The sequence below is a fragment of the Etheostoma spectabile genome, chromosome 8 (assembly GCF_008692095.1).
Source record: "Etheostoma spectabile isolate EspeVRDwgs_2016 chromosome 8, UIUC_Espe_1.0, whole genome shotgun sequence".
In the NCBI taxonomy this organism is placed as follows: Eukaryota; Metazoa; Chordata; class Actinopteri; order Perciformes; family Percidae; genus Etheostoma; species Etheostoma spectabile.
This window is the reverse complement of record NC_045740.1, coordinates 811,889-837,975: the sequence shown is the minus strand read 5'-3', so window position 1 is coordinate 837,975 and position 26,087 is coordinate 811,889. Positions and strand designations below refer to the sequence as shown.

At 41.4% G+C, this 26,087-nt stretch overlaps 1 protein-coding gene across 20 annotated transcripts in view; it reads left to right on the top strand.

The window, feature by feature from the left end:
* Positions 1-25,622, top strand: part of LOC116693652 (actin-binding LIM protein 1) — a 45,799-nt gene extending 20,177 nt beyond the window's left edge. For 5 of the 20 annotated variants that reach the window (XM_032522762.1, XM_032522755.1, XM_032522752.1 and 2 more), the window contains exons 2-25: positions 1,388-1,525; positions 4,884-5,067; positions 5,366-5,475; positions 7,269-7,395; positions 7,524-7,617; positions 9,632-9,719; positions 11,121-11,185; positions 12,357-12,434; positions 12,609-12,767; positions 12,992-13,036; positions 13,366-13,401; positions 13,540-13,669; positions 14,270-14,389; positions 15,142-15,246; positions 15,630-15,677; positions 16,469-16,609; positions 20,811-20,890; positions 21,054-21,177; positions 21,402-21,463; positions 22,270-22,330; positions 22,568-22,575; positions 23,098-23,172; positions 24,231-24,311; positions 24,533-25,622. In XM_032522762.1, coding sequence (XP_032378653.1) covers positions 1,388-1,525; positions 4,884-5,067; positions 5,366-5,475; positions 7,269-7,395; positions 7,524-7,617; positions 9,632-9,719; positions 11,121-11,185; positions 12,357-12,434; positions 12,609-12,767; positions 12,992-13,036; positions 13,366-13,401; positions 13,540-13,669; positions 14,270-14,389; positions 15,142-15,246; positions 15,630-15,677; positions 16,469-16,609; positions 20,811-20,890; positions 21,054-21,177; positions 21,402-21,463; positions 22,270-22,330; positions 22,568-22,575; positions 23,098-23,172; positions 24,231-24,311; positions 24,533-24,646 — 2,273 coding nt within the window. In that variant the 3' untranslated portion in view covers positions 24,647-25,622. Of the gene's footprint in view, positions 1-1,387; positions 1,526-4,883; positions 5,068-5,365; positions 5,476-6,872; positions 6,968-7,268; positions 7,396-7,523; positions 7,618-9,631; positions 9,720-11,120; positions 11,186-12,356; positions 12,435-12,608; positions 12,768-12,991; positions 13,037-13,365; positions 13,402-13,539; positions 13,670-14,269; positions 14,390-15,141; positions 15,247-15,629; positions 15,678-16,468; positions 16,610-20,810; positions 20,891-21,053; positions 21,178-21,401; positions 21,464-22,269; positions 22,331-22,567; positions 22,576-23,097; positions 23,173-24,230; positions 24,366-24,532 lie in introns of those variants that run through there. The other 15 variants (XM_032522759.1, XM_032522756.1, XM_032522770.1 and 12 more) reach the window with 11 other exon arrangements.
* Positions 25,623-26,087: the final 465 nt, after the last annotated feature.

The window sequence follows — 26,087 nt, the reverse complement described above, 5'->3', positions numbered from 1 at the left end:
GTGTGTGTGTTTTTGTGTATCTTTTTTTGAAAAAGAGAGACAAAGAGGAAATGAGAGGATAAGAGAGAGGGGCTGCCTACCAAGATAATGCTCCTGAATATAAAATAATATGGTGGTTTCAGAACAGCTGATAAGCTGTGTGCAGTGCGGCACTGCAGCAGTATTTACATCCAGTACAGTAGAGCTGGATGAATGTACGTCTACGTCAGGGACGCCCAATCTTTCTACTGAGGAGGGCCGGAGGTGACGTGTCATGGATCTAATGATAACACTGGATACTGCTTTCTGAGATAAAGCAAGATGATAACAGCTTCTCTGTCTTATATAATTATAATGGTTGTCCCATTTCCTCACATTAAGAAAGTGATGTCTAAATCTGTACTCAGATTAGGATCTTTGCATGCTCTTTGCAGAGTCATTTTTAAATATTGGCATTACATGTAGGCTTTTTCAGTACATGTTGGCGGCACCAGTGTCGCTTTAGGGATAACAATATCAGTCCACTAATTTGGTTCAGACTGAAATTACTATTGAAACAACTATTTGATGGATTGTTATGGAATGGAAGTACAGACTCACAAAGCTGCTAATGTCGCTTTGATTTAGACTTGTGCAAAGTTGCTACTTTACATCGTTTACCTTTACATTGTTAGCTTATTCTTGTTTAATTGACTCATTTGCAACTCTTCCACAGGGTGAGATATTCAATCACAGCAAACATGTTGCCTGTTTTATTGTTATCTGAGATGAGTGCCATGCTCTGCTTACTGTCATACACTTGACATCCACAGAGAAGAATGGAATGGAACGAATGGAACACAAGCCCCAAAAAGCATGGGACAGGAGTTCATGTCAGGCAGTGTTTGACACTTAAAGTCTTCTAAACATGGCAATAGGAAGCCATATATAGCGTGCCCTGCACAATTATTACTAGGACCATAAACTAGGCATAGACAGAAAATGGCTCATGATATTTTCCTTTCAGGATGAAATTACAGTAAACTCAATAGCGAAATAGATTTTATCAATTCCCTTTTAGGATGCCATTTACCAAGCCCTGATCAGCATTTTGCCTGGCTATCCTCCACTGATAAAGACAGACTATATTTAGGTTGTTTCTCTCTAGAAAGCCTTTCTGGGCCCCAAGTTGTGCTGTCCTGCTAAATGTTGTCCTTTGTTCAATTTGACAGGCTCTCAGCAGTTGGTCTTTGGGGTCTGGGGTCTGTGTAACATTGCAGATTCAGATTCACAGCGTGGCCTCAGATGAACAGAACTTTAACTCTAAAAACAAAACAAAAAAGCAATGTTACAGAAACTGCCCTGAGTGACCGCTATGACTCATCAACATTACAGTTCCATAGTAACATTAATGTCTCTTCTTTCGCAGTGGCTCATGCACAGGACACACACCACCACTCCACAGAGAAGCCCCTGATTCAGTGCTACAAGTGCGGGGAGCCATGTAAGGGCGAGGTGCTGCGGGTGCAGAACAAGCACTTCCATCTCAAGTGCTTCACCTGTAAAGGTACTGGCATTTTATGTAATTAAATAGGTTTCACATGTATTTACTGATTGTTATTTGGCTCAGCTTTACTTTATAGAAGAAAACCCTAATATTATATTCAAAAAGGCCGGTCTTTGGTAGATAAGGTATGTCTTTACGATATAAAAATGAGCCTATCTCTTTTTTTTTGAATTACAGAAAAATAATGTGGGAGAGTGTGAAAATTGGCAGCTGAGGTGTGAAGTTTTAAAATGTATAGCTAATTTCATGCTGTTACAATAGTAGGACATTTGCTTCCTTTCATTCAGAACATGCTGCCTTATGCTGACTAATGTTTTTGCTAAATATCCTATGATGTAGTATGATAGGTGACAGGTATAGAGGAGTCTAGTCTCGCATTGTCAGACCTACAGCATCTCCACAGCGCTGCAAAGTAAGGTCTGGTTCCACCACACACACATTCTGGAATAGGAGAAAAAAGGCTCTGGTTTGTTTGCGTTTCTTTTAACCAATCACAATTGCCTTGGGCGGCGCTAAGCTCTGGACTGGACGAGCAAAGGTGCCTCTGCAAAATGGCATCCCGCAAAAGAAAATACCACGCTGTTCACACAATACGTAACGTGAGCTATTTAAATCAGCCTTATACCTAGTGAAACATAATTTGCTCATACCAGTGTATCACTGTGTGTCCTTCGTTCGAAGCAATCTCACCAATTGGTCCCAAAACATCCTAATTAGATAGTAAATGTCCTAAAACATATTCTTTGTAAGTCTTAACAATCATTCCTCGAAAGAACCAAGCGGGCCTGCCTTATTGTACGATCCAAATTTTCTTCAAAACTTCTATTTTCTATTTTCAGCCCGTAGCTTGCTAGTTTGAAGGTTGTTTTCTACCAATAGAACAGAGTTTAAGATTTGGTAACACACAGGGAGCGGAAGGCAAGGGACATTCGGCGGAACATCCGGCACCGCCGTATATGAGGCATTTATCTGGAAAATGTACTGTCTTTGATCTAGATTAAGAGAAGTCACATGTCTGATGGCCTTTTAGGTAAAAAGACAAAAGTGCCGCTTAACAAATGTACTTTTTCAATGTCTGTCCCAAAATGCATCCCAATCACACAAGGTTGGACAGGAGCACTCCCTAAAGGCCACAACATGCCTTCAGTCCTCCTCTAAGGAGAGGGATACATGGTGGCATAACTTCTCTTCACTTCTCAAACCTACATACTTTCATTAAAGTACCTTCCAGACTGCTATGCCCAGTTACAGTCTAATTACTCATGGATTTCTGGCAATCTGGCATGATTACAATGTAACTTCCCTCAGCCGACCAAGCAGTGTCACTCTTGTAGGCTACACCTGCCTTGCTGAAGCCCTTGTAGTTAATCTGTGACTGAAGCACTATTATTGAGTTATCTAAGTTCACCAAGGACCCAGAATAACACAAGCAAACGCTGAGATTAGTATCTAATTCAGTCCTTTAAAAGTGGATATGCGTGCCTTTAGAGAGCAAGTGGTACTAAAAGTGTATGTGTGTGTTTGTGCACACGAGTTCATGGTTGCCAAAGAAGACACACTGGCTTAGTCCTTGCTCTAAATTTGTATGTGCTGTGTGAGTCTCCAACTTGTCAGACTAATAATGCCGTCAGTTGTGGTTATGTCAGGTTGACTGAGCTTATTGACATTCATACTATCCCCTTGGCAGACAAATTCCCAAACAGCTACTTACTAAAAATGTAAAGAGTCTCTGTCTGTCTGATCAACTTCACTTACTAATAGCCTTGTCCCAAATAGCTAGCTGTAAGCAAATTTCATGTATAGATGTCATGGCGGGTGTAGTGCTCAAGAATCAAGGAAGTGAAGTGTCAAGTGTGAAGTTGTTTGGTGGGCAATTTTCAAGAAAGCTGCAAGTGCAGTGTTCCAAATGCACAAAAGCAAAATATTTTAGTTTCTCTGAAATCACTTTCATTTTAAAATCCCAAGTTGACCTTCTTAAGTTTCCAAAAATGCATTTCATGTACTGTAATGGCATGCACCTGTTGAAAAGCTGAAGTGGCTTGACCTCACCGTCAAAGGCCAAAGAATCTCCACCTATGGCTGCTTTTCTCTTATATCGGATAGCTTACAAGCTAATCCCATCACCCCTGAGCCCTAATGCAATTAAATCTGATTCTCCCCTTGCTTGCCCCCATTCATCCCCAGGATTTGGCGTGGCTCATTGCATAAGAATGATTAGGTTCAGTCTTCTCAAATATCTAAATATTTTCCCTCTTAGTTGTGGCCTTTCCAAAGGCTATTTAATTCCCAGGCTCACTCTGTGGTGCTGGAATTGTGCACTACATGGCTTATGTGATCATTATGTGGTTGAAATACTGTACTTAGAGACACGCTTTGTGCCTGAACCGCGATCAAACCATATGTGGAGTTAATGCAACATGTGCAGTCATCAGTTTCTGTCTGACAGTAAGAAGTGAGTCTTGATAAATGGGAAAACTGCAAGAATAATATAATGTGACATGGAAAATAAGTGATTATTCAAGCCAAGATTGTTTTTAATCAGCCACCTCACCCTAAAATATCCCCCCCAAATCAGCCACTAAAGGCAGCATGTCATCAGAACTACAATATCTGTTGAAGCATTGGAGAACATGGATTTTTCAATGTTGGTCTGTCTGTTGGTCCAAATCAGTCCACCACTGTGGTCCAGTCTGAAATAACTAACAATAATTTTTGGATGGATTGGCATGGCATTTTGTACAAACTGAATTGCACTAACTTTGGTAAATCTTTCATATGGTCAGTAAAACCTGGTGTTACACCAACATTAAAATATCCCAAACTCTTAATTGTTCCATAGCTACTATTTCTGCCTGTACTAGTCATGTTTGTCTGGATGACAAGGTTATATTTGAATCGAAGGAAGCTTGTTGGAGGCCGACAGCGTAGTGTAGAGTATCTATCTTCATGAACAGATCAATGCCATTTCCTGGGCTAGACAATTGTAGAATTGTTGTTGCATTGAACACTCCACCTCCATATGAACAATAAAAAGACCCTGCCGTGGTAGTGCTGATTTATTGACATGACCCCTCGATGCAGAGTTCAGTGAGAATGTTTAGTTTTTTTTATGGTGACTGTAAACACTGATAAAATGATGTTGTGACGTTGTGCTTCACATTGTAACGCACACAGCTGATAAAATGTATTTTTCAGCATGTCATGCATTCACTGAGCCTCTCAGGATTACACCGACTAGCAAGTCTTAACAAAGCCATTGGTGTGTGGAGGAGTTGGGTGACTTGATGGTTGGATGTGTTAAGTGTTATATGGGTAAATGACCTGACTCACAGAGTGCCAACGTGTGTGTCCTGTACAGTATGTGGCTGTGACCTCGCCCAGGGGGGCTTCTTCATGAAGAATGGAGATTATCTGTGCACGGTGGACTACCAACGCATGCACGGCACACGCTGCAATGGCTGTGGGGACTTTGTGGAGGGGGAAGTGGTCACTGCCCTGGGCAAGACCTACCACCCTGCCTGCTTCGTCTGCACCATCTGCAAGTAAGACAAACAGACGACGTACTTCCTTGCATTTGTGTAAATCTTTCCAATACAGTAATTATGAAATTCTGCTCAGAATCTTGTAAACTGATGGACAGTTGTTGAAATCAAAGATGTCAGCAATACCAGTAGACAGTGTCACGTCTTCATCATCTGACTAAATGGCTCCCTTAGGCGCACAGTGTTGACACACATCCACATCATCAGGTCCTGTTGTCTTCACCATCGGGCAGCCTGCAAGCCCCAAATAAATAACTCATGTCTTGTTGACCGATTGTTCATGTCACCCCTCTTACAGACGACCGTTCCCCGCCGGAGACAGGGTGACCTTTAATGGGAAGGACTGCCTGTGTCAGTACTGTGTCGAGCCCATGTCTCCGGGACCAAAAGACATCCTGGGTTCCAGCAGTAAGTAATAAACACATGCACACAGGTTTAATGCACAGGAAGGCATTCACTTTCACATTATTATTATTATTATTTTGGATTCCACACAGAATTGGCGGGTTCACATTAGGAATCATAGTGAAAGTGGATTATTATACAGGAATTTAAAAAAGTTTTAGAAAACTAAAAATTCTGGACAATTGAGCTTTCAGGTATGAGTCATACATTGTGTGTTGCATTTGTGCTGTGAAAAACAATTTTCAGGTTGACCTCAGTCATCTTGCCCACACATTATTACCATCAATTTAATTTGCCTAATTATGGAACTGCGGGGCGCCTGGTTAGCTCGCCTGGTTGAGCGTGTTGTGTCATGACTACATAGTTTGACATTGGGAAATACACTATACACAGTCTTTCTGAGATCTGTCTGAGAAGATTGATACCACTCACATCTGTATGTTAAACATGAAGCTTAAAAGTTTAGTGCGTAATGTTTTGTTATTATTAAACGTCAGTTAAATTCAAGCCATTGCCAAATGAGTTGTTACAAAGCTAATTAAGGCTATCAGCTCCACACAACTCTCTCTGGAAGATTGTGGAGTCCGGTGACTTTCCCGTGCAGAAACTCGAGTGAAGATAATTACCTCTTCTGAAGAGTCCATCATGTTTTTTTTAATCCTCCGTGTCCTCCTTGGCTACCATCAATTCCGTGGAGGAGGGGTGGGGGCGGTGCGCGGTCACGTAAGGCTTACATCAAGTGGACGAGCCGATAGTTTTGTTGTCATTACTTAGAAATCCCCATGGGGGCAACAGAAACTATGCACTATAGCTTTGAGGCCAGCGCCGATTAGCTTAGCTTAGCTTAGCAAACCTACCCATGCTTTTTGAACGAATTAAACAAACAAATAAAAACATTTTAACTAGTGAGCTTTAGAGGTGCTCATAGGCAGATGTTAGTAACTTTGAACAGAACCAGGCTAATTGTTTTCCCTGGTTTCTAGCTGCCACCAACATAAGCTAAACTAAGCTAAGCTAAGTACTGGCTGTAGCTTCATATTGAGAAGACAATGAAATTAGAATCATTCTTCTTCTTTAAATCTCATCAAGATGGCGGATAAGCATATCTCTCAAAGGCATTCCCCTTTCTCTGGAACAGGGATTGTACAGCCCTAAAACCCTTCCTTTTTCAACTCCTCTCATGCTCTCTCTTTCCTCTCTTCCTCTTCCTGTTCTCTCTCTCTCATCCCCACTGGTCTCTCTGTTGGCGTTCGAAGAGCTTTTAGACAAGGTCACCTATAAATAAGGCATGCTGATTCTCCTCACGTCATCATCGCAACCTCGTTATGCCTTACGCAGTTATCGTCCCCTGTGGTTGCAGCGGGCTCTGTGTTGCTTTCATCCTCTATTCATTAAAGAAGAGATGACAGGAAGATTGTTCGTTTGGAAACCAACCTCTTGCACTTTTAGAGCCTCAGGATCCCACTTAGATATGGATGGAGCTTTTAGAGCCACGGTAAGAGAGATGTGGATGATAGAAAGAGGCAGCTGTCAGAACATTGCTGGTTACCCTCTATCACCCTCTAGTGTCTTGGGTCAGAACTGACAAGGTGTCTTATTCTCTGCATGCTATAATTGTCATTTGTTAATATTGCGTGCCCATTAAGGCTGTGTTTTTACATGAAACAAACCTTCCAGCGATTATTGTTTCACTCTTTAGTTATTTCCTTGCTCTGCTGTTGCATTTTCTTGTTTGTGTTGTGAGAACACTTGATTTTTTTATGTTTTTAAGCCATGTCACTTTTGTTTTTTTGCAGATTGTGCAGGATGTGGTCGAGACATTAAGAACGGACAGGCTCTTTTAGCATTGGACAAACAGTGGCATCTGGGCTGCTTTAAGTGTAAGGCCTGCTCCAAAGTGCTGACCGGGGAGTACATCAGCAAGTAAGCAGATCATATGGACTGTAATTACAGGCTACTTGGTCAAATTTAGGCCTGCATGAGGTTCACCCACACATTATGATATTTCACTGTCAAGTTCCTGCTACTTAGATTTGGCTTTCTCCTCTCAGGGACGGCGCCCCCTACTGTGAGAAGGACTACCAGATCCATTTTGGAGTTCAGTGTGAGGCATGTCATCAGTTCATTACAGGGAAGGTGCTAGAGGTAAGGCATGCACGCATGCATGCATGCACGCACACAGAAACACACACACACACACACACACACACACACACACACACACACACACACACACACACACACACACACACACTTCAACTTACAGGTTGTACAGTACAGGCTGATGTCTCTCTGTGCTGCCTGATGTATGCTTTTGTAAAAAGACTATTAATTGTGCATTTGGATTTCGAATGAATCCTGCCTGAGGTAAGTTTGAAAGAATTCTAAGGGAACAAATGATTTCCCAATGACATAATGTTTATTTAAGGACTACAGTTATTGCAGCTACTTTTGGAAGATAAACCTAAAGTTTCAAATACATGTTTGCATTATGTGGATTTACAGAAATAAGTTAATACATAGTTAACAACACACTTTGAGAGTTGGTTGTACCGTCTAAATTCTGCTACCCATACAGAGAGGATGTTCATAGGAGTGAAATTGTGAAATGTAGTTTGATAATCTCGGGTGTAATCTCTTCATCACAGAGCCAAATAGACTCTTGACATGTAGGCATTCAACTAAAAGATTAATTCTTTGCAGATTTTTTAGGTCTTTCCAACTCTGCCTAAATACATGTGCTTGCACACGGCCATAGCTCACATTGCCACAATTATATGAATATTACCTAACACCTAATGTGATCTGACATTTAGAAAGTTATCATTATTTGTCAATACTGCATGTCATGCAGCTGTTATAAAAGTCTGGTTTAAACGTTGTAACGTTGTCTAAGCCAACATCACCTCTATCCTTGACGCTCTCTGTTTTCACTGGTGTCTTAACCAAGTGCTGGCCTGTTTGTTCTGCAGACAGTGATCCAATCAGCCTGAGTTATGTGTCATTTAATGGTATGAAAATGTCACTGCTAGCCAGCCAGGCTTAAAGTAATCCAGCACTAAGGCAGGCCTTTATGACAATCAGAAAAGGCCTTGGCATCTCACCCCTGAGCTGCTGCCAGTGGATCAGTGTGGCCAAAGCCATAGCAGTCTGTCTGATAGTCTAATCACTGACCCAAGACCCGGGTCAAATACCGTGTAGCCATTGGTGGGTATGCACACCATGTCGGCTCCTCTGGGATTGAATGGCTTATTAATGCAGGGGTAATTAATGTAGCTATTAACAGCTGAGAGAAATAGGGAACGTATATAATGGCATACTACACATATAGCACAAGCACTTTTATTATTATGTTTTACAGTGTACGTGAGGAGAGTATTGGCTAGGAGGTGCTGTGCAGTGCTTGTTATAGCCACTCTGTAAAATGTAAAAATGCAAATATTAGTCAGTTTCTCCATGTCGCTGAGTGTCCACTTGCTAGCTGCAATGTTACTGAGGGTTGTTATACAGCAGGCACAATTTCATTTGGGTATTTTATCACTCCCCGGTCAAAGTCACATAGACTTTTTAAATGGGTCTCTTTGCATGCAAAGTGCCACATCTATGTAATGATGGAAATTTAGGCGCTCTAGTCGTCGGATCATTTTATTGGATTGCATTATGCAGGTTATCACAAAGACAATCACTCAGATATAGAACACAGGTTGAGTGTGTCAAACAGGCAGATGTCATGGTGGTCATATTTTACAAACGTGTTTTTTCTTGAAAGAAAAAAGAGCAAGAAAGAGAACTGAAAGAGAATATGACTGGCATACATTAAATGATTTCACATTCCCTCACGAGTTGTTGAGAAAAATCTTGTTTACATTAAACGTAAAAAGCAGTCTCAGGGGAAAATATTCACCAGCAGCTGCCCAGTGTAACAATTTCATCAACAGTTCTTGAAGGGAGAGAGAGTAGTTACACCAGGACTGATGGACTTATCCCTTGCACTCACAGGGTTTGGGTGTTACAAGGAAGACGTGTAGCTGAGTGCAGGTAGAGCACTGGGTTATTTCCTGGAAGTCGCAGCTCCGCTTCACTCACTTTAACTGCAGGCTTTGTTGATCTTCATTTCCCCGCGATGTCAACTCTGTTCTGCGCGCTCTGTGTTTTCCAGGCGGGAGATAAGTACTACCACCCCAGCTGTGCGAGATGCAGCAGGTGCAATCAGATGTTCACAGAAGGAGAAGAGATGTATCTGCAAGGTGAGCGGACCTACCTGCATTGTCGATGCCACATGAAAACGTTGTTACTCCACTTCTAGTCAGTGTTTAACAGACTCTGAAGAATTGCATGCTTCTCTGTATGTTGAGTATGGCTTAGGGATGTGAAACCTGTCTGCATGGGGATTAAATAACATAATTTACTATTGTTAGAGTTTGGTGACAAATTAAAGAAAAGTATTGTCATTTATTGTGTGTAATGTCTGCTTGTGTGCTGTGCTGCTGATTAATTCCACCGACTCTGGCTGCATGGCAGTGGAAGTGTCTTAGTTGGTTCCTCACAAGCCAACAGAACAGCTTTACTGCTCTTTTTATAAATCTCTCAAACTACTAAAGAGACTACAATTATTTCCAAAGATATTCCTTCATTTGGTTTTTGATGATGGTGGTGGACAATGCTGTCTGAAAATCTCCAAATTTCCAAAAAAGGTGTTCTGTTAAGGCCCTAGCATAAGATTCACATCATTTTCATACTCAGTGACTCCTTATCAGGGGCGAACTGGGACAAAAATTTGGCCTTGGCAATTCCATCCCTTACCGGCCCAATTTCAGACAGGGACATTATTTACTGTATAATTGCAAAAACCAGGCTCACATTAGATTATGGCCCCAGCAGCATGAAGCACACTTACAGGTTTTCATAATTAAATAATACACACTCTGGAGCAATTCATAAAACCTTCAAGTCAACTACCAAATGCTTGCATATTCAAAACATATTATTACATACTTAAACACCAAAACACCTAAGAATGAAGACATAGCGGACCAGTGGCAAGCTTTTATTTTGAAAAGTAGAAACCTAACTGCACCAGACGGGAGGCTCCAAGCTGCAGCAGCACAGTTTTGCATGTTTTTGTCAAACTAGTGTGATACGGCAGTGTTGCTGGCCTTTCTAACATTGGCCAGAGCTGTCAGATTGCCAGTCTGCTTATGCGCCTTATATTTTGTGTTGTGTAGAAGCATATGCATTTGTGTCAACGCTCATTTGCAAGTTTTTCCTGCACAAGGTCTGCACTAAGTGTATTAAAAATGCAACATTTCAGTCCTAGACCTTCATGACGGGGTCATATCCCAAACACCTGAGATAATTACAAAACCCCCCACTAAAATTAGAGTCATAAATAATAAAAACAATTTTAATGTTTTTTCCTGGACTGGCAATAAAAAAAAAAAGTGATTATATTTTTTAATTTTTCACTCAGTCATGGTGTAATTGTTATTATTGATGTGAATATGGATATTAACAACAGCAGTGTGTTTTATAACAGTTCAAACACACTTTGGGAAGACAAGTAGTCACATATGCAACCATTTGGCCTTTTTTAAATAATGGTAATATCATTTATTTTCATGTGTTTTCTCTCCATCGTTCCTCCTCAGGATCAACAGTGTGGCATCCTGGCTGCAAGAACACCACCAGAACAGAAGAGAGATACAGGGAGCGGGTAGGAATTTGGGCGTCACTGACTCCATTGTCCATGACTTTGTCTTGACTGAAAGCACCTTTCTGTTCATATCTCATGACAGTGTTTTCCTGGAAAAGATAGAAATTTGGAATATGTAACCAGGGCTTCTGCATGGGCTGTTCCTGCTCCCTCGATGAACTGTTAAACCTTAACCTACTGTGGTTTACATCATTTGCCTATTGAGGCGGTGTGTGTGTGTGTGTGTGTGTGTGTGTGTGTGTGTGTGTGTGTGTGTGTGTGTGTGTATATGTGTGTGTGTGTGTGTGTGTGCTTGCGTGTGTGAGTGTGCTTGCGTGTGCGAGTGTGTGTGTGCCTTTGCATGCTTGTATAAACATTTGTTCATGTGCAAATGTCCACATGTTCACCTTGATGTATGTGTGAACTGTGAGTCAGGCTGGAGAGGCCCAACCCCTGTGTGATGTCCTGTGAACCCCCCCTCTCCCTTCCTCCACAGCTATTGCCTCCGTCCCTCTTATTCCTCCAAAAAACACAAAGGCAGGTACTGTATTCGCTATTGGCTATGAGATGGCATCATCCTGTGTTCCACCATGTACATGAGACACTGACAGCGCTGTATGCTGCCACCTGCTGGGGACAGCCTGCAGTGCCCTGTCTGTGTGTCATTTGGAGCCATTCAGTCTTGTCTATTAACACCCTATTATGTGCTCATATCAAAGGTGCATGAGACAAAGATTATGCACACATTTGGAGCAGCGGAAATCCCAGATGCCTAATTCGTCTTTTCCAAATCCCCTTTTACCCATTAGGTGACAATCTCATTTAATTACGCTACACTCAGACCTGCTGCTGCTATCCAAACTGTTCATTTCCCATAAAGAGGCATGAGGTTCTTAAGAACATAAATTCACAGTGCTACAAGTACTCATTCACTTTGCAAATTTGCAAATGAATGACCTAATCATGAAATGACATGTTGGTGTTTTAAAATACCTCATGTTATTAATGAAACGTAAAAACAGGGTTTGCAATTCCCTCTCATCGCTCATACAGTATAAAAGCCGAATGTTGGAGTGTTTTGGGTAATAATCACGATGATGTGCAGATGGCAGGGGGCTGTGGATCATGGGAGAATGACTGTCTGACTGACTTCATTGGGACTGACAGCCACTTGTGTATTTTCTTTTCACAGCCTACGAGGTCGTCATCCGAGAGTATTTGTTCCAGACCTGGTTCAAGTATACCTGGCTCACCGGGTCACACGATCTATGTAAGAAATATGTTATATGACACTTGTTCTCTCTTACTTGCCAGAAATTCCCTTTTTTACATATAACAGCCAATTTGGACAGTTACTCCTTGTTTGGTAATAGAATGTTCTACAGTGTTAATCTCCCTTTACCCTTGTGTGTGTATGCATGTTTGTCTTTATTTGTCTTCCTAGGCAAAAGTAGACAATGAGATCCTTGATTACCGAGACCTAGCTGCCATTCCAAAAGTCAAAGCCATTTATGACATTGAGCGCCCTGATCTTATTACCTATGAACCTTTGTACACCACCTCCCTGGATGAGAGGGAGGAGAGAGGAGAGAATGTGGGAGAGGTAAACACACAGACCCCATGCTCCTTTTTCCTGCATGCATGCCATCTTCATGCACATACAGTACTGTGCACTAAGAGAAAAAGTAATCAAATGATCCTCTGTTTTGTTGTTGGCTAAGTTTCCCTCTTAGTAAGACTTTTCCTCCAAAACAAAACACCAAGAAGTATTTTTTCATTCTGTAAGAAAAGCTTTTAGACAGGACTAAACTTCGGTGTCTCTCACAGCTCCACACTGCCAGGAGGGAGCGTTCCCCCTTGCCCGATGACAAGGTAAGAAACGTCTACATGTGGTGGTGATGATAATTGAAAGAACTGGGGTGTGCGTCATATAAAAAGGAGGCCATGTACGTTGTAGGTACACAGCTTGCCAAATGTGGAAGATCAGCAGATTCTCAGTCCTGGTACCGAGTGGTGTTTTTTTTTTTAAAAGCCTGTTAACACCCAGGTGCATCATACATTATGATACTCTGATATTTTTGTCTGGTTGTTTCTGGGCTTTTGCCTCTATTGACCAGTCTAACATTAGCTAAATAATCTATGTTGTTTTCAAAGAAGGTCTTAACAACAAATATAATTCAGACTTGTTTGATTCTTACTAGTTTTCAAGAAACATGTCGCCAACTCCACCTTGTGAGGTGAGCAAAACATTTCTTTTGTCAACTGTCCCATTTATGCAATTTAAATACAGTCTATAATTTCTCATTAATCCCAGCAGTATGTGTAATAACCTGTGTTTGTGTGTGTGTGTGTGTGTGTGTATGTCTGTGTGTTAGGGCTCTTACGACAGGAGGGAACGCATCCTCCAAAGGTCCACCAGTCAGGGCTCCATAGGATCGCCAGTTTATAATCGCCATGGTTACACCCCCACCTTGTCACGGTCACCACAGCATTTTCACAGGCCAGGTTGGTATGTGTAGTGTATGTGCGTGTGTGGGCACATGTGTATTGACACATTGTCTGTGATTAAATCTGTGGGTTTTATAAGGTGGATCAGTGAGCTCTTTACTGCTCAGGTCGATGTTAACACACTGTGGATGAGTTCACTGACCCTCCACCTTAAGGTTCACACTTCCCTCCTTCCCTCCTTCTTTCTGATCTTTTGATCACTATAAAGGGGAATTTCACCAAAAATTGACTTTGGGTTGTTACTGTATGTTTTTGATTTTTCCTTGTCGTCATGGACAAGCCATCCTTTTGCAGGATAACAACCTTAAAGTCCATTTTGTGCCTTCAACAACACAACTTCTCCTGTGTTTGCTCTTCTTTCCATTAAAAAGTTTAATTTGAAAGTGTAACACTCTTTCTTGTTTCTTACTGTTCATCTTGAATACTCCTTACTTCTCACTTTGGATGTCTTTTATTTCCTCTTTTTTTACATGTGATTCCTGTATATCTCCCTTTTCTTTTGTCCCTCACTTTTTCACCTTCTCCTCTCCACACCGTCCACCTCTGCTGCCTGGTCCTGGGGTTTTGCCCCCTGTCCCACACCCTCCCTCCCTGCAGAGGCTCTGACAGGCATGCAGAAGCTCTGCTCCTCCTTGTGCAGTAACAGTGTGGGCTCCAGAAATAGTGACTCCCGCCCCACCTCCCCTTTCAGACACCACTTCCTCCCCCATAGCCAAGGTAAGGGCCCCACTCCACTCCCCCCCCCAAGGCAACACATCCTTTCCATCGCCACCTGGGATGCCACCTCCTGTCAATGCCCCATCTGTCATTCTGGATCCATTGCCATTTCTCATTAGACTACATCTGCCATTCTGAATGGTCAAGCCCATGCAGCCAAAGCATTGATTCTTCACTTACTAGCGTGCACGTTTTTCACCTTTGACTATCACAGCCTCTGCCAAAGTAGCTGACTGGCTCTTTGTGTTTGTGTTTTTTGCAACTTTGCATGTACTTGAGAGATACTAGCAATCCAAATCCCATATCCAAACTGACAGCTTGCTGAATGTTGTGTGATGGATGACTTTTTCATCAGAATTAGTCTCCAGACTCCAGTAAACTGTAAGGCTGGGATGAAAAGAAAGGCTTTTGTAATATAAGTTTGCCGCTGCATGCCGGGAGTTATTAACTTCTTAACTCTTATTGAACAGTGAATTCAGATTTTAACTGACTAACAGACATTATAGTTCATGACTCATTTTCCTATCTTGTTATTTTAAACTCTGCTAGTTTGCTCTGCCTTTGTACCTTCATCATGTACAGAGCACACAGCTCCATGAACTGCATTAATCAAAAGCAACCAGAATGTCTTCCATTCGCTTTAAGTGACTTCAACTGGTCCCGTTGGTCCCTGTTGTGTGTTGCACCGTTCAGACTGTGGTTCCCCTTTAGTATCCCTGCTTATGTTCTGTTCTTGGTTCTTCTCACTGGAGGCACTGACCCGCTGAGTGGCCGGAGTTCCCCCCTCCCGCTCAGGCCCGACAGCCGGCCGGTCACCCCACCTCTCTCTCTGACCCCTAAACATTTCCACCTCCCAGGTAGGAGCTGGAGCGCACCCTGTCACTGCTCGCCCCTACTTTCTTCCTCTCTTTCTTTCTTTCTTTCTTTCTATCTATCTATCTATCTATCTATCTATCTATCTATCTATCTATCTATCTATCTATCTATCTATCTATCTATATATCTATCTATCTATATATCTGTGTCACTATACTCCATTTGGGATCAGCTTTTGCTTTTTCCCCTCTTCTTTCACAACTATACAGATGTATTAAAGGAAAAAGGGTGAAATCCAGTGTAATCCCTATGCGTCATTGCTTGGTGTTGATATGTTTACAATAGATTTTTAACTTGTAAAACAGAGGCACTGTATAGGCCTACTCCTTAAATGCCTTTTCTGTCTGCATGTGAATGTTTTCAGATCAGGGGAGCAACATCTACAGAAAACCACCCATCTACAAACAACATGGTACCTTTCCTTCTCTAGTATTGCATGCTTTACTGTAAAAAGAGAAGGGAAAATGTCTGTCTGAGTACAAATTCAGAGTAATGCGTCTTGGTAATTATGTTAAATAGCCGGGTTAGTTTGTCTCTTAACAAGTCACAGTAGTGGTGTTGTAGTTTTCTTAAAGCGTGATGATGTAACTTTTGCGGAGTCAGTTGCAATCTGTGACAGGCTACACTGTAATCTGTACACTACAGCACAAGTGGAGAATTTCGATGAAGTTAGCAGACTATGACTTACACTGTCATATCTACCTGCTAATGTTAGCTAACATTAGCCCCCACAGTGGTCATATCAGATCAAGTGAGGCTGGAGCAGAAAAACCCAGGAGCATATTGAATTGAACAAGCGTTTTATTGCTTAATCTTTCAAAAGTTACATAGTCTGGCTTTAAAGTGGACCTGGAAAAATGTCAATGGCTTGAGAAAATTGCCCTTGCTCAATTAAGTGATTTTTCAAAAAACAGGTGCAGTCTTGCTTGTGCAAGATGGCACTAATATCATCCCTGAAACATCCTTGAAACCACAAAGACCATTTTCCACTAGCACCGCTTACTGATTATATTTAAAGTTGTATCAAAATTCATTGACTTGTTAGGAAAGAATTTTCTTTTGCATTGTAGACAGCGTCGATTTTAAACCTGGATGACCCAGGATCCTTGAGTCTGACAATCAGATGGTGCTTCAATGTTATCCTGTGGTTGAGACTGTGACCCAGACACAATGATAGATCAGTTCCCATGGTTACCAACCTAGATACAGATGCCATAGCACGTCAAAGCAAGTCTGGTGATGACATCATCAGATCTGCCACCTTCCCCGCTGCCCATGCTCCCTCTCCGGATGACAGCCCGCGGAGTGAGGGCGACCATTGGCCCTGCTCTCTCGCTGTATTAGGTACAGTAGGCTCCTGATGGGCATGCTTGCACTGCTACCTTCTAGCGGTACAAAAGACACCGCACCACAACCTAACTGTTGTTTCTCCTCTCCAGCTGCCCCAAAAGCTTAAAGGGTAATTTCGGTATTTTTCAACCTGGACCCTATTTTCCTATGCATTGGTGTCTAAGTGACAAATGTAAACAAAACTGTAATCGGCTGCCGCAAACCCAGCTGCAGTGTAATCCTACAGGGCGAATGCGCATTGTAAATTTATGTCTACTACAATTGCTGTTTTTTGCCACTGACAGACTTAGATTGTTATCATGAGTGTCTGAAAACATTATGGGGAGGATCCTACTGTCAAAGAGTAATATCCTTTTATGCCCCAAACTCACCAAAGAAACAATACTATTCGTGTGTATAGAGCCAGAGGATTTTCACATGTAAATGGGTGAATTAAAAGTTTATTTCAACCAAACCAGCTTTTGATAGTTATATTTTGTTTCTGTCGACTTTTAATTAAGTGGGTTTTATGGTGACAAAATGTGTATTTTAATGAAGCAATTTCGGGGGCTTTTTCACGTTAAACAAAAAGGATCTTACTCTTTAACAAAAAGGTCAACCTCTGTACGAAACCTTTCCATAATGTCCACTAACAATAATAATAATGTTAATAATAATAATAATATTCAGAGGATGTCAGTGGTAAAACAAGCACATTTTGTGGACCTAATTTGTAGGTGTGCAATTGCCCATTGAAACTTTAGTGCGTAACTTTCTGATATTAATGACCATCCGATACATTCAAACCATTGAGCCATATGAGTTGCTACAAAGCTAATTAAGACTATCAGCTCCACAGAACTCTCTCTGGATTTCTCAGTATGGCTATGTTCAGAAAATTCTGGTGTCCGGTGACTTTCCCGCGTAGAAATTAGAGCGAAGATAATTACCTCTTCTGAAGAGTCCATCATGCTTTTTTAATCCTCCGTGTCCCCGTGGGGGATGGTACACAATCACGGAAGGCTTGTATCATGTGGACGCGTCTTTAGTGTTACGTTGCAGCTTGTTTTGCCTCTGTCAACTCCAGCGGTACTGCTTAATATCAGACAGAGTTTAACAATTGCTGTTCCCATGAGCAGAGGTGTCAAGTAACGAAGTGCAAATACTGCGTTACCTTAAATAAGTAGAAATTTGGGGTATCTATACTTTACTTGAGTAATTTTTTTACAGCAGACTTTTTATTTCTACTCCTTATATTTTCACGCAATTATCTGTACTTTCTACTATCTTTTGAAAAGTACTTTTCAGTTTGGCTTGTTTTCATTCAGACTTGTCATCGTTAAAAACTAAAACTAAAACCTATCCAGATAAATCGTGCCATCCGGATAGAGTGAATTTGATTGTGGTTGGATGTGAAGGATAAACGTATATCATTCCGACACCCTATTGGTTTGTACGCGATCAACTGCACCTGCACATGACACAGATCAGGTCACACTCCAACACAGTAAGAGCAGACGTGTGTGGCCTAGTCCGAAGATGTCCGTGGCCGAGACTTAAGAGAACTTGAGTGAAATGTCCCAACCATGCATCAGCGAGGAGGTTGGTATCCACGGAGACCAGCCAACCCTTCTACATCCCTGGCCGGCCGTACCTAGAAGAATTTTTTCAAAATAGTTGGATACAAAAACAACTGCTTTCAAAAATGCTGTAAGCTCTGCACACCCAAGTACCATGAGCTAATTGTTTCCATAACTCGCTGTCTAGATTAAAATAGCATATTGATATTATTTTTTCTCTTTACATTACTTTTAGTTTATTACTTTAAGTAGTTTTGAAACCAGTACTTTTATACTTTTACTTCGGTAAAAAGCTTGAATTAATACTTAAATCCTAGTATCTATACTTCTACCTGAGTAGTGAATGTGAATATTTCTGACACCTCTGGCCGTGAGTCACTTAGACACAAAAACATGGGGAAAATAGGGTCCAGGTGGAAAAATACCACAGTTACCCTTTAACTGCATCCCTGCTTCACTCGAGCTCACGCTTTTATAAGGCGTTACAGTATTTACCTTTCAGTTTTGCTTGCACAAAAGCAGGAGCGTTGTTTGGTTTCTGTTGCTGACATATCATTTCTTGCTTGAGGTAGCATCAGATTCACCATTTTACGCTCACTTCCTGCACATGATGGGTGCACTAGCTATACACAAAAGTGCCACAAATGACTTGGACAGAGATAACTGAGACTGACTTCAAACTGACTTTTGTCTGTCTGTCTAACATTGTGCTGTTCTGTGTATTCGACATCCAGTAAAATCTTGACATAAATGATTAAGTGGAAACATCTGTCAGTGTAGCCAAATATTCCAATAAGTCCCTCTGTTTATCTGTCTCGTCACCTCTGTCTCACATTTGTGTTCTTCCGTCCACCTATTTCTCATTTACTGTCTCTACTGTCTTTCTCTTCATTTGAGGATGAAGCATTTTATCTGGTTGTACTATACATATGTATAAGTACATGTGTAGCATGGATGTGTGTGTGTGTCTTTATGTGTGCGTGTATACAGTGGTGTGAAAAAGTGTTTGCCCCCTTCCTCATTTCCTGTTCCTTGCAGTTGGTCCACTTAGTGTTTCGGAACATCAAACCAATTAAACAATAGTCAAGGACACACAAGTAAACACAAAATGCAATTGTAAATGAGGTGTTTATTATAAGGTGAAAAAAAAATCCAAACATCATGGCCCTGTGGTGAAAAGTGATTGCCCCCTAAACCTAATAACTGGTTGGGCCACCTTAGCAGCAACAACTGCAACCAAGCGTTTGCGATACGTGCAATGAGGCTTTTACAGCGTCCTGGAGGAATTTTGGCCCTCTCATCTTTGCAGAATTGTCCTAATTCAGTTACATTAGAGGGTTTTCGAGCATGAAAGGCCTTTTTAAGGTCATACCACAACATCTCAATAGGATTCAGGTCAGGACTTTGGCTAGGCCACTCCAAAGTCTTCATTTTGTTTTTCTTCAGCCATTCGGTGGTGGACTTGCTGGTTGTTTAGGTCATTGTCCTGCTGCAGAACCCAAGTTCGTTTCAGCTTGAGTACACGAACAGATGGTCGGACATTCTCTTCAGGATCTCTTGGTAGACAGCAGAATTCATAGTTCTTTTATCACGGCAAGTCTTCCAGGTCCTGAAGCAACAAAACAGCCCCAGACCATCACAACACCCACCACCTATTTTACTGTTGGTATAATGTTCTTTTATGAAATGCAGTGTTTTCTACCGCAGATATACTTGGACACACACCTTCCAAAGAGTTCCACTTTTGTTCATCGGTCCACAGAATGTTGTCCCAAAAGTCTTGGGGATCATCAAGATGTGTTGTGGAGAAATTGAGACAAGCTTTGATGTTTTTTTGCTCAGCAGTGGTTTTCTCCTTGGAACTCTGCCATGCAGGCCATTTTTGCCCAGTCTTTTCCTGATGGTGGGGCATGAACGCTGACCTTAACTGAGGCAAGTGAGGCCTGCAGTTCTTTGGACGTTGTTGTGGGGTCTTTTGTGACCTCTTGGATGAGTCGTGCTGCACTCTTGGGGTAATTTTGGGCGGCCGGCCACTCCTGGGAAGGTTCACCACTGTTCCATGTCTTCGCCATTGTGGATAATGGCTCTCACTGTGGTTTGCTGGATTCCCAAAGCTTTGGAAATGGCTTTATAACCTTTCAGACTGATAGATCTCAATTACTTTCTTTCTCAATTGTTCCTGAATTTCTTGGGTCCGGAATGATGTGTAGCTTTTAAGGATCTTCTGGTGGACCTCACTGTGTCAAAGAGCTCCTATTTAAGTGATGCCTTGATTGTGAACAGGTGTGGCAATAATCAGGCCTGGGTGTGGCTAGAGAAATTGAACTCAGGTGTGGACAACCACAGTTATAGTATGTATTAACAAGGGGGGGCAATCACTTTTTCACACAGGGCCATGATGGTTTGGATTTTTTTTCACCTTTAATAATAAACACCTTCATTTACAAATTGCATTTTGTGTTTACTTGTGTTGTCCTTGACTATTGTTTAAATTGGTTTGATGTTCCGAAACACTTAAGTGTGACAAACATGCAAAGGAACAGGAAATGAGGAAGGGGGCAAACACTTTTTCACACCACTGTATGTGTTTGTTTTATGTAACTTTTTGGGCTTGTTTACGCCACCTGTGGATACAGAAGGGAGGAGACGATCCAGAGAAGAGGACGAGGAGGAGGCCTTGAAAAGAAAGCAGCTCCACGAGGAACATCTCAGCAAGGTCAGTGAGACAACTTCTAATCTTCAACTTAACACCTGTCTTTGACTGCCACGTGCCTGAGATGAAAGCCATACATGCATGCTTTGTATCCTTAATGTTTGTTTCACAGATTGATGTTTATCTGTGGCTAAACTGTACGCTATTTGAACGTGTGTGTGTGTAGATTCAGTCTGGTTTGGGGAAGCTCATACTGAAGGAGGAGATGGAAAAAGAGGAGATCAGGGAGCGTCACGCACGTAGCCTCTCTGCTCAGCGCTACGACCCCAAACAGACCAACTGTGACGCAGGTACAGAGCAGCTTCATCAGCTAATACGCTAAAAAGAAGGCTGTCAGCAATGTCCTGGAACATAAGTTCCGAGCTATATAGCACCTAGTAGATTTGTTTTACTGTGACATATTACAAAATAGCTTCAATTTGTGATTTGAAAATTCCCTGCCCATGTAAGTGTTGGGTTTGGGTCAACATCTTTTTAAATCCAAAATTAAATGTGAACATAATTTATGTTTCAGATCCAACTTCTCCAACCAAAACTAACTCTCTGCCTGGCTATGGAAGGAATGGGCTGCATCGGGTGAGAGCTCACTCTTATTAAAAAAGATTGCTGGTTATTATGTAACACAGGCAGCTGAATGCAGATTGATGACAATCAGAAAAATCGGCTTCTCCAACAAATCCAAGAAGCAAAAATTGCATTTAAAATGCATAACATCATCAATGTCACCAATGCCAGAATTATTATACACATTTTACACATTGTAATTATAATAATTATAAATATATAATTTGTTGAATTTTGTACTTACAACATCTTAAATGTTTCCAACAAACAAGAGTCTGTCATTTTAATCAAGCACACAGTCGCCACGGTGACGTCATATCTCCTTTGGTATTAAATTCCTGTGTCAGTAGTCTCCGCAGCGCTGTGGAGGAGGGTCTGCTAGTCCACTCATTATTCCGGGATGGGAGAAAAACATGCTCTGGTTTATTGGCATTTCTTTAAACCAATCACAATTGTCATGAGGGGCACTAAGCTCTGGGCAGAGCGCTGCAAAATAGCCTCAGGTAGGAACTTGTTTTGGTGGAACATGTGCACGTTCAAAGGTTGTTTTAGTCGTGCGGGAGAAAACTGTCTTTTGTTATTTTTTTATTGAGAAAATTACAAATTGTACATTCAAACCCCATTCTGGTCCTATAATACCCATATGTCGCACTGTTGCTTGCTCTGGAGGAAACTATTAGAACTGTTGGGTCCTTGTAAATTCTGGAGTGTGGTCTATCTGTAAAGTGTCTTGAGATAACTCTTGTTATGAATTGATACTATAAATAAAATTGAATTGAATTGAATATGTCAGTATTAAAGTACTGTTGTCCCCGCAGCCCCAGTCAACAGATTTCACCCAGTACAACAGCTACGGGGACATGTGTGGAGGAGGCAGAGGTGAGAGCTGCTACCAGAATGTGGCCACTAAGCAAATCTTTTGCCAATGTCACCAGAGCTATTCAGCATCAGTATTACTCTGAAATGGCTTGCTAAGTGTACATAAATGGACATGCATTTTCAGATACTTGCATAATGATTCAGGGACATCAGTGTTGTAGATAGTGGCCTGGCAGGGGATTTGACAGCAAAACCATTAACTGTGAGTCTCATTTTCTGTCCCATGTTGTCCTGCAGAGTTTCAGGTATGTCTCTCATCTGCTTTTTCACATGGCATGCTTCCTCACCTTGCATTATATACTTGCTTGCTCATGGGTTGCAAGAGGCACCTTGCCCTGAATGCACACCGCCCACTCCTGCTACATGCTTGCATCACTGTTGGATGTCATGTCAACTACAGGGCATGCAGTGTAGTGATTTCAAAATGCCCAAACATGCACTGCCCAGTAGCTGAACCAGTGTTCTGTAAATGCAATGTACAACCATCGCCTCATGTCTTGTTTTGAGTGTTGTTTGCCAGTGTTATGACTCAAGCTAAATGTCACATTTAAATACATGATTTCAAAATTCACCATAGAAAACAAAAACGACACAGACATTCAGAAACAACTGCCCATCTCGAATACTAATTAAGTTACGGAACAATATCCAAGCTACTTGCTCCATCCAGTGAAAACTGTGCCCACAGTCATTAGTGGACATTTTCATGCCATTAACCCTGCAGTCCCCTTCCACTATATTACATTCTTGTATCTTCTATTCTTTAGCACATTAAGGATGGCCGTGCAGCACTTGCAAGGATGGACAGGGGAGTATCTATGCCTAATATGTTGGAACCAAAAGCAAGTATATTCTTCTTTTTGTACTGATGAGAACATTGCAGTCTACACTAAAATATGTTACAACATTTATACATTGTTCACTTATTTCAGTTGCATTTTAACTTGTAAATGAGGACACATTTTGCATTTCATTTAGAAACAGTCTGACCTAGAGAATTAGACTAAGAAATAAAAGAGACCAGCCCAAAAGAGGAGGATGAAGGGATTAGCATGTTGTATTCACCCTCGTAGTGCGGGGGACATTGGTGGAAGAAAAAGGGAACTAAAGGAGATTTTAACTGGAGGTAAAAGACTCACTTTAGCTGGGTTCCAGATTTAGCATGCTGCTTTAGGAGCTGCCGAGTCACGCTTAGCATGCTGGCTTCCTCATGCTCATCTGCACATTGACTTAAAGTGGCTGGATACTGTATGCAGCATACAGTGGACAATCCAATGCCCAGATTGTCCTTCAAACAACTCATATCACTATATACTGTGTAGTATATAAGTGATTGTACATAACTGTGTTGATATGAGTTGGTCAGAGGCCTCAAAGAACTTCTAGTTGCTTATTATTGAGCATTTCAGCTAAATTAACAACTATAATTTACCAGTTTCTTCTTGTATAGAGGGGATAAGTTATTTAGAAAAGTAGAAGCACCTCAGTTTTCCAGGACGAGCATTCCCATGTGAATTTACTTGGCCTACATTACTGGTGTTTTTTTTTTTTAGTGTGAATTAAATTACTCTAAAAATACAGCCCGCTACATAACTGTGTTTTCATGTTTTTGCCCTTACCTAACCTGTTGCACGTTTCTACACCGGAAAAAAAAGTGTGCACACCATAGAACCCTGCATTTTCCCCAACAACTTGGAAAAAAACAGCTCTCACTCCCAGTCGGCCTCCTGTCACACACCTGTTCTCCCACCCAGTGTTCCCTCTGTCAGAGTCAAAACTATAAAAAACATCCAAATTTGACAGATCAGTTTGATTAACAAATAACGTTTTGCAAGTTTTTGAAACTTAACTCCAGCTTGTAGGTTTGAACCTGTTGACTGACGAGTGTCTCCTTCTGAAGGTGTATCCCTATGAAATGCTCATGATAACCAGTAGAGGGAGAGCTAAACTGCCCAGGGATGTGGACAGAACCAGACTGGAGGTATCAGATTTCCACCTGACTGTCCGCAATTGATACTGGATTTCTCTACTTTGTGTAAATACCAGGTTACACAAACACAATTGTAGCAAGGAATGTGCAGTATCCATTGCTTCTTGTCATCTTTGCAGTGACCCTTTTTTGTGGCTTTGGTGCTAACCACGAACACCCCTCCCTCCCACCCTCCCCTCCTTTGTTTTCTCCACCTTTGTTCTCAATTCTAGCGCCACTTAGCACCCGAAAAGTTCTTTGACATCTTTGGAATGGAGATCCAGGAGTTTGACAGGCTTCCCCTGTGGAAACGCAACGACATGAAAAAGAAGGCCAAGCTCTTCTAGCACTCAGAGCAGCATGCACACACTGTACATTCATTCAGATAGCACACAACAACTGTAATCTAGATGTAGGTTTTGAGTTTATTTCCTATTTCTTCTGTTTTTTGTTTTTTTTTGTTTTATCCTGGCATAACCAAGGAAGCCGTGGAATGGACTCTTTTTTTTTTTTTTTGCTCTGATGCTTCCTGAGACTGTGGCCTGAATGATTTTGTCCAGTTGGACTTGCACAGGAAACAAGGAATGGGAATCTCTTCCATGTTCAAAAATGACAAAGAATGAAACTGATCGGTAAATAGGGTCATGTTATTTGGTTTGACTGCGCTCGTTTTACTTCTTGCTTTGCTTTTGAGTGGAACTGCTTTCTTTTCTTATTTGCTTGTTTCTTCCTACTATGTGTTGCTGTTGATTCCTGTGGAACTTTGTAAGTACAGTAGAACCTCATGGCACCATAACGAAATGCCCATGCTTGTAGCTTGAACATGTGTCAGCTTCCCTTTGCTTGGGCTGAAACAGTTTTAGTCCAAAGTTCGCAAGAATCGGCTCAGTGAGTCTTTGAATAATAAACATTTAAAAAGAAAAGACACGGGAAAAGCAGTCATCTCACTCATCGACGGTTTTAACGGATCTACGTGGAAATGAGTCATCTGAGCACCTACACATGGCCAGTCTCCTTTCCCTGGCTCCTGTACAGGCCAAACATTCATCTTGACCCTGACACAAAGAAAATGTCTCTCTTCTCAGGCTCTCATTAACATGGCCAGACACTTTCCCTTTACATGTATTGGAAGTACAAAATATATATTTTAGTGCCGTATCCAACATACAATAACCAACAAATAGATAAAAACACCTAATGTGAGAAGCAAGTGTATTTGAAAGTACTGTTTTATAAAAACCCACACTGCCATTTGTTGTATTGAAATCCAAGCCAATAAAGCTTTAAATCACCATGAACCATATGATCCTCAGCTATACCAAAGGTACCCATTGCCTCTTTTCTGTTCTCTGTTTTCTTCTTTGCATTTCACCAATAAGCACGCCGGTTCTGTGATGTTACACAGGGTGAGAGGTAGTCCCAGGACTTTTATGAGAACAATCATGCAGTGAGGTTATATTTAATTTATTCACAAACACTAGTTGGGGCCCCTATAAAGAAACATCTTTTTACATGAGCTTGGCCTTCTACTCTAATGATGATAATAATAATAATAATAATAATTCTTTTTTTTTTAAAGCACCGTTCATGACAAACAAGGTCACTCCCCAACAAAAAAGGACATTCAAATTATAGTCATCTCATAAAAAATAAACAAAATTAAATTAAAGTCAGTCAGTCAGTCCATAAGGAATCAGCCATAAGAGATATATGTTTTAAGTCTGTTTTTAAAGTCAGTAATTAAGTCCCAGTGTCTGATGTGGTCAGGCAGTGAGTTCGGGGGGGTGG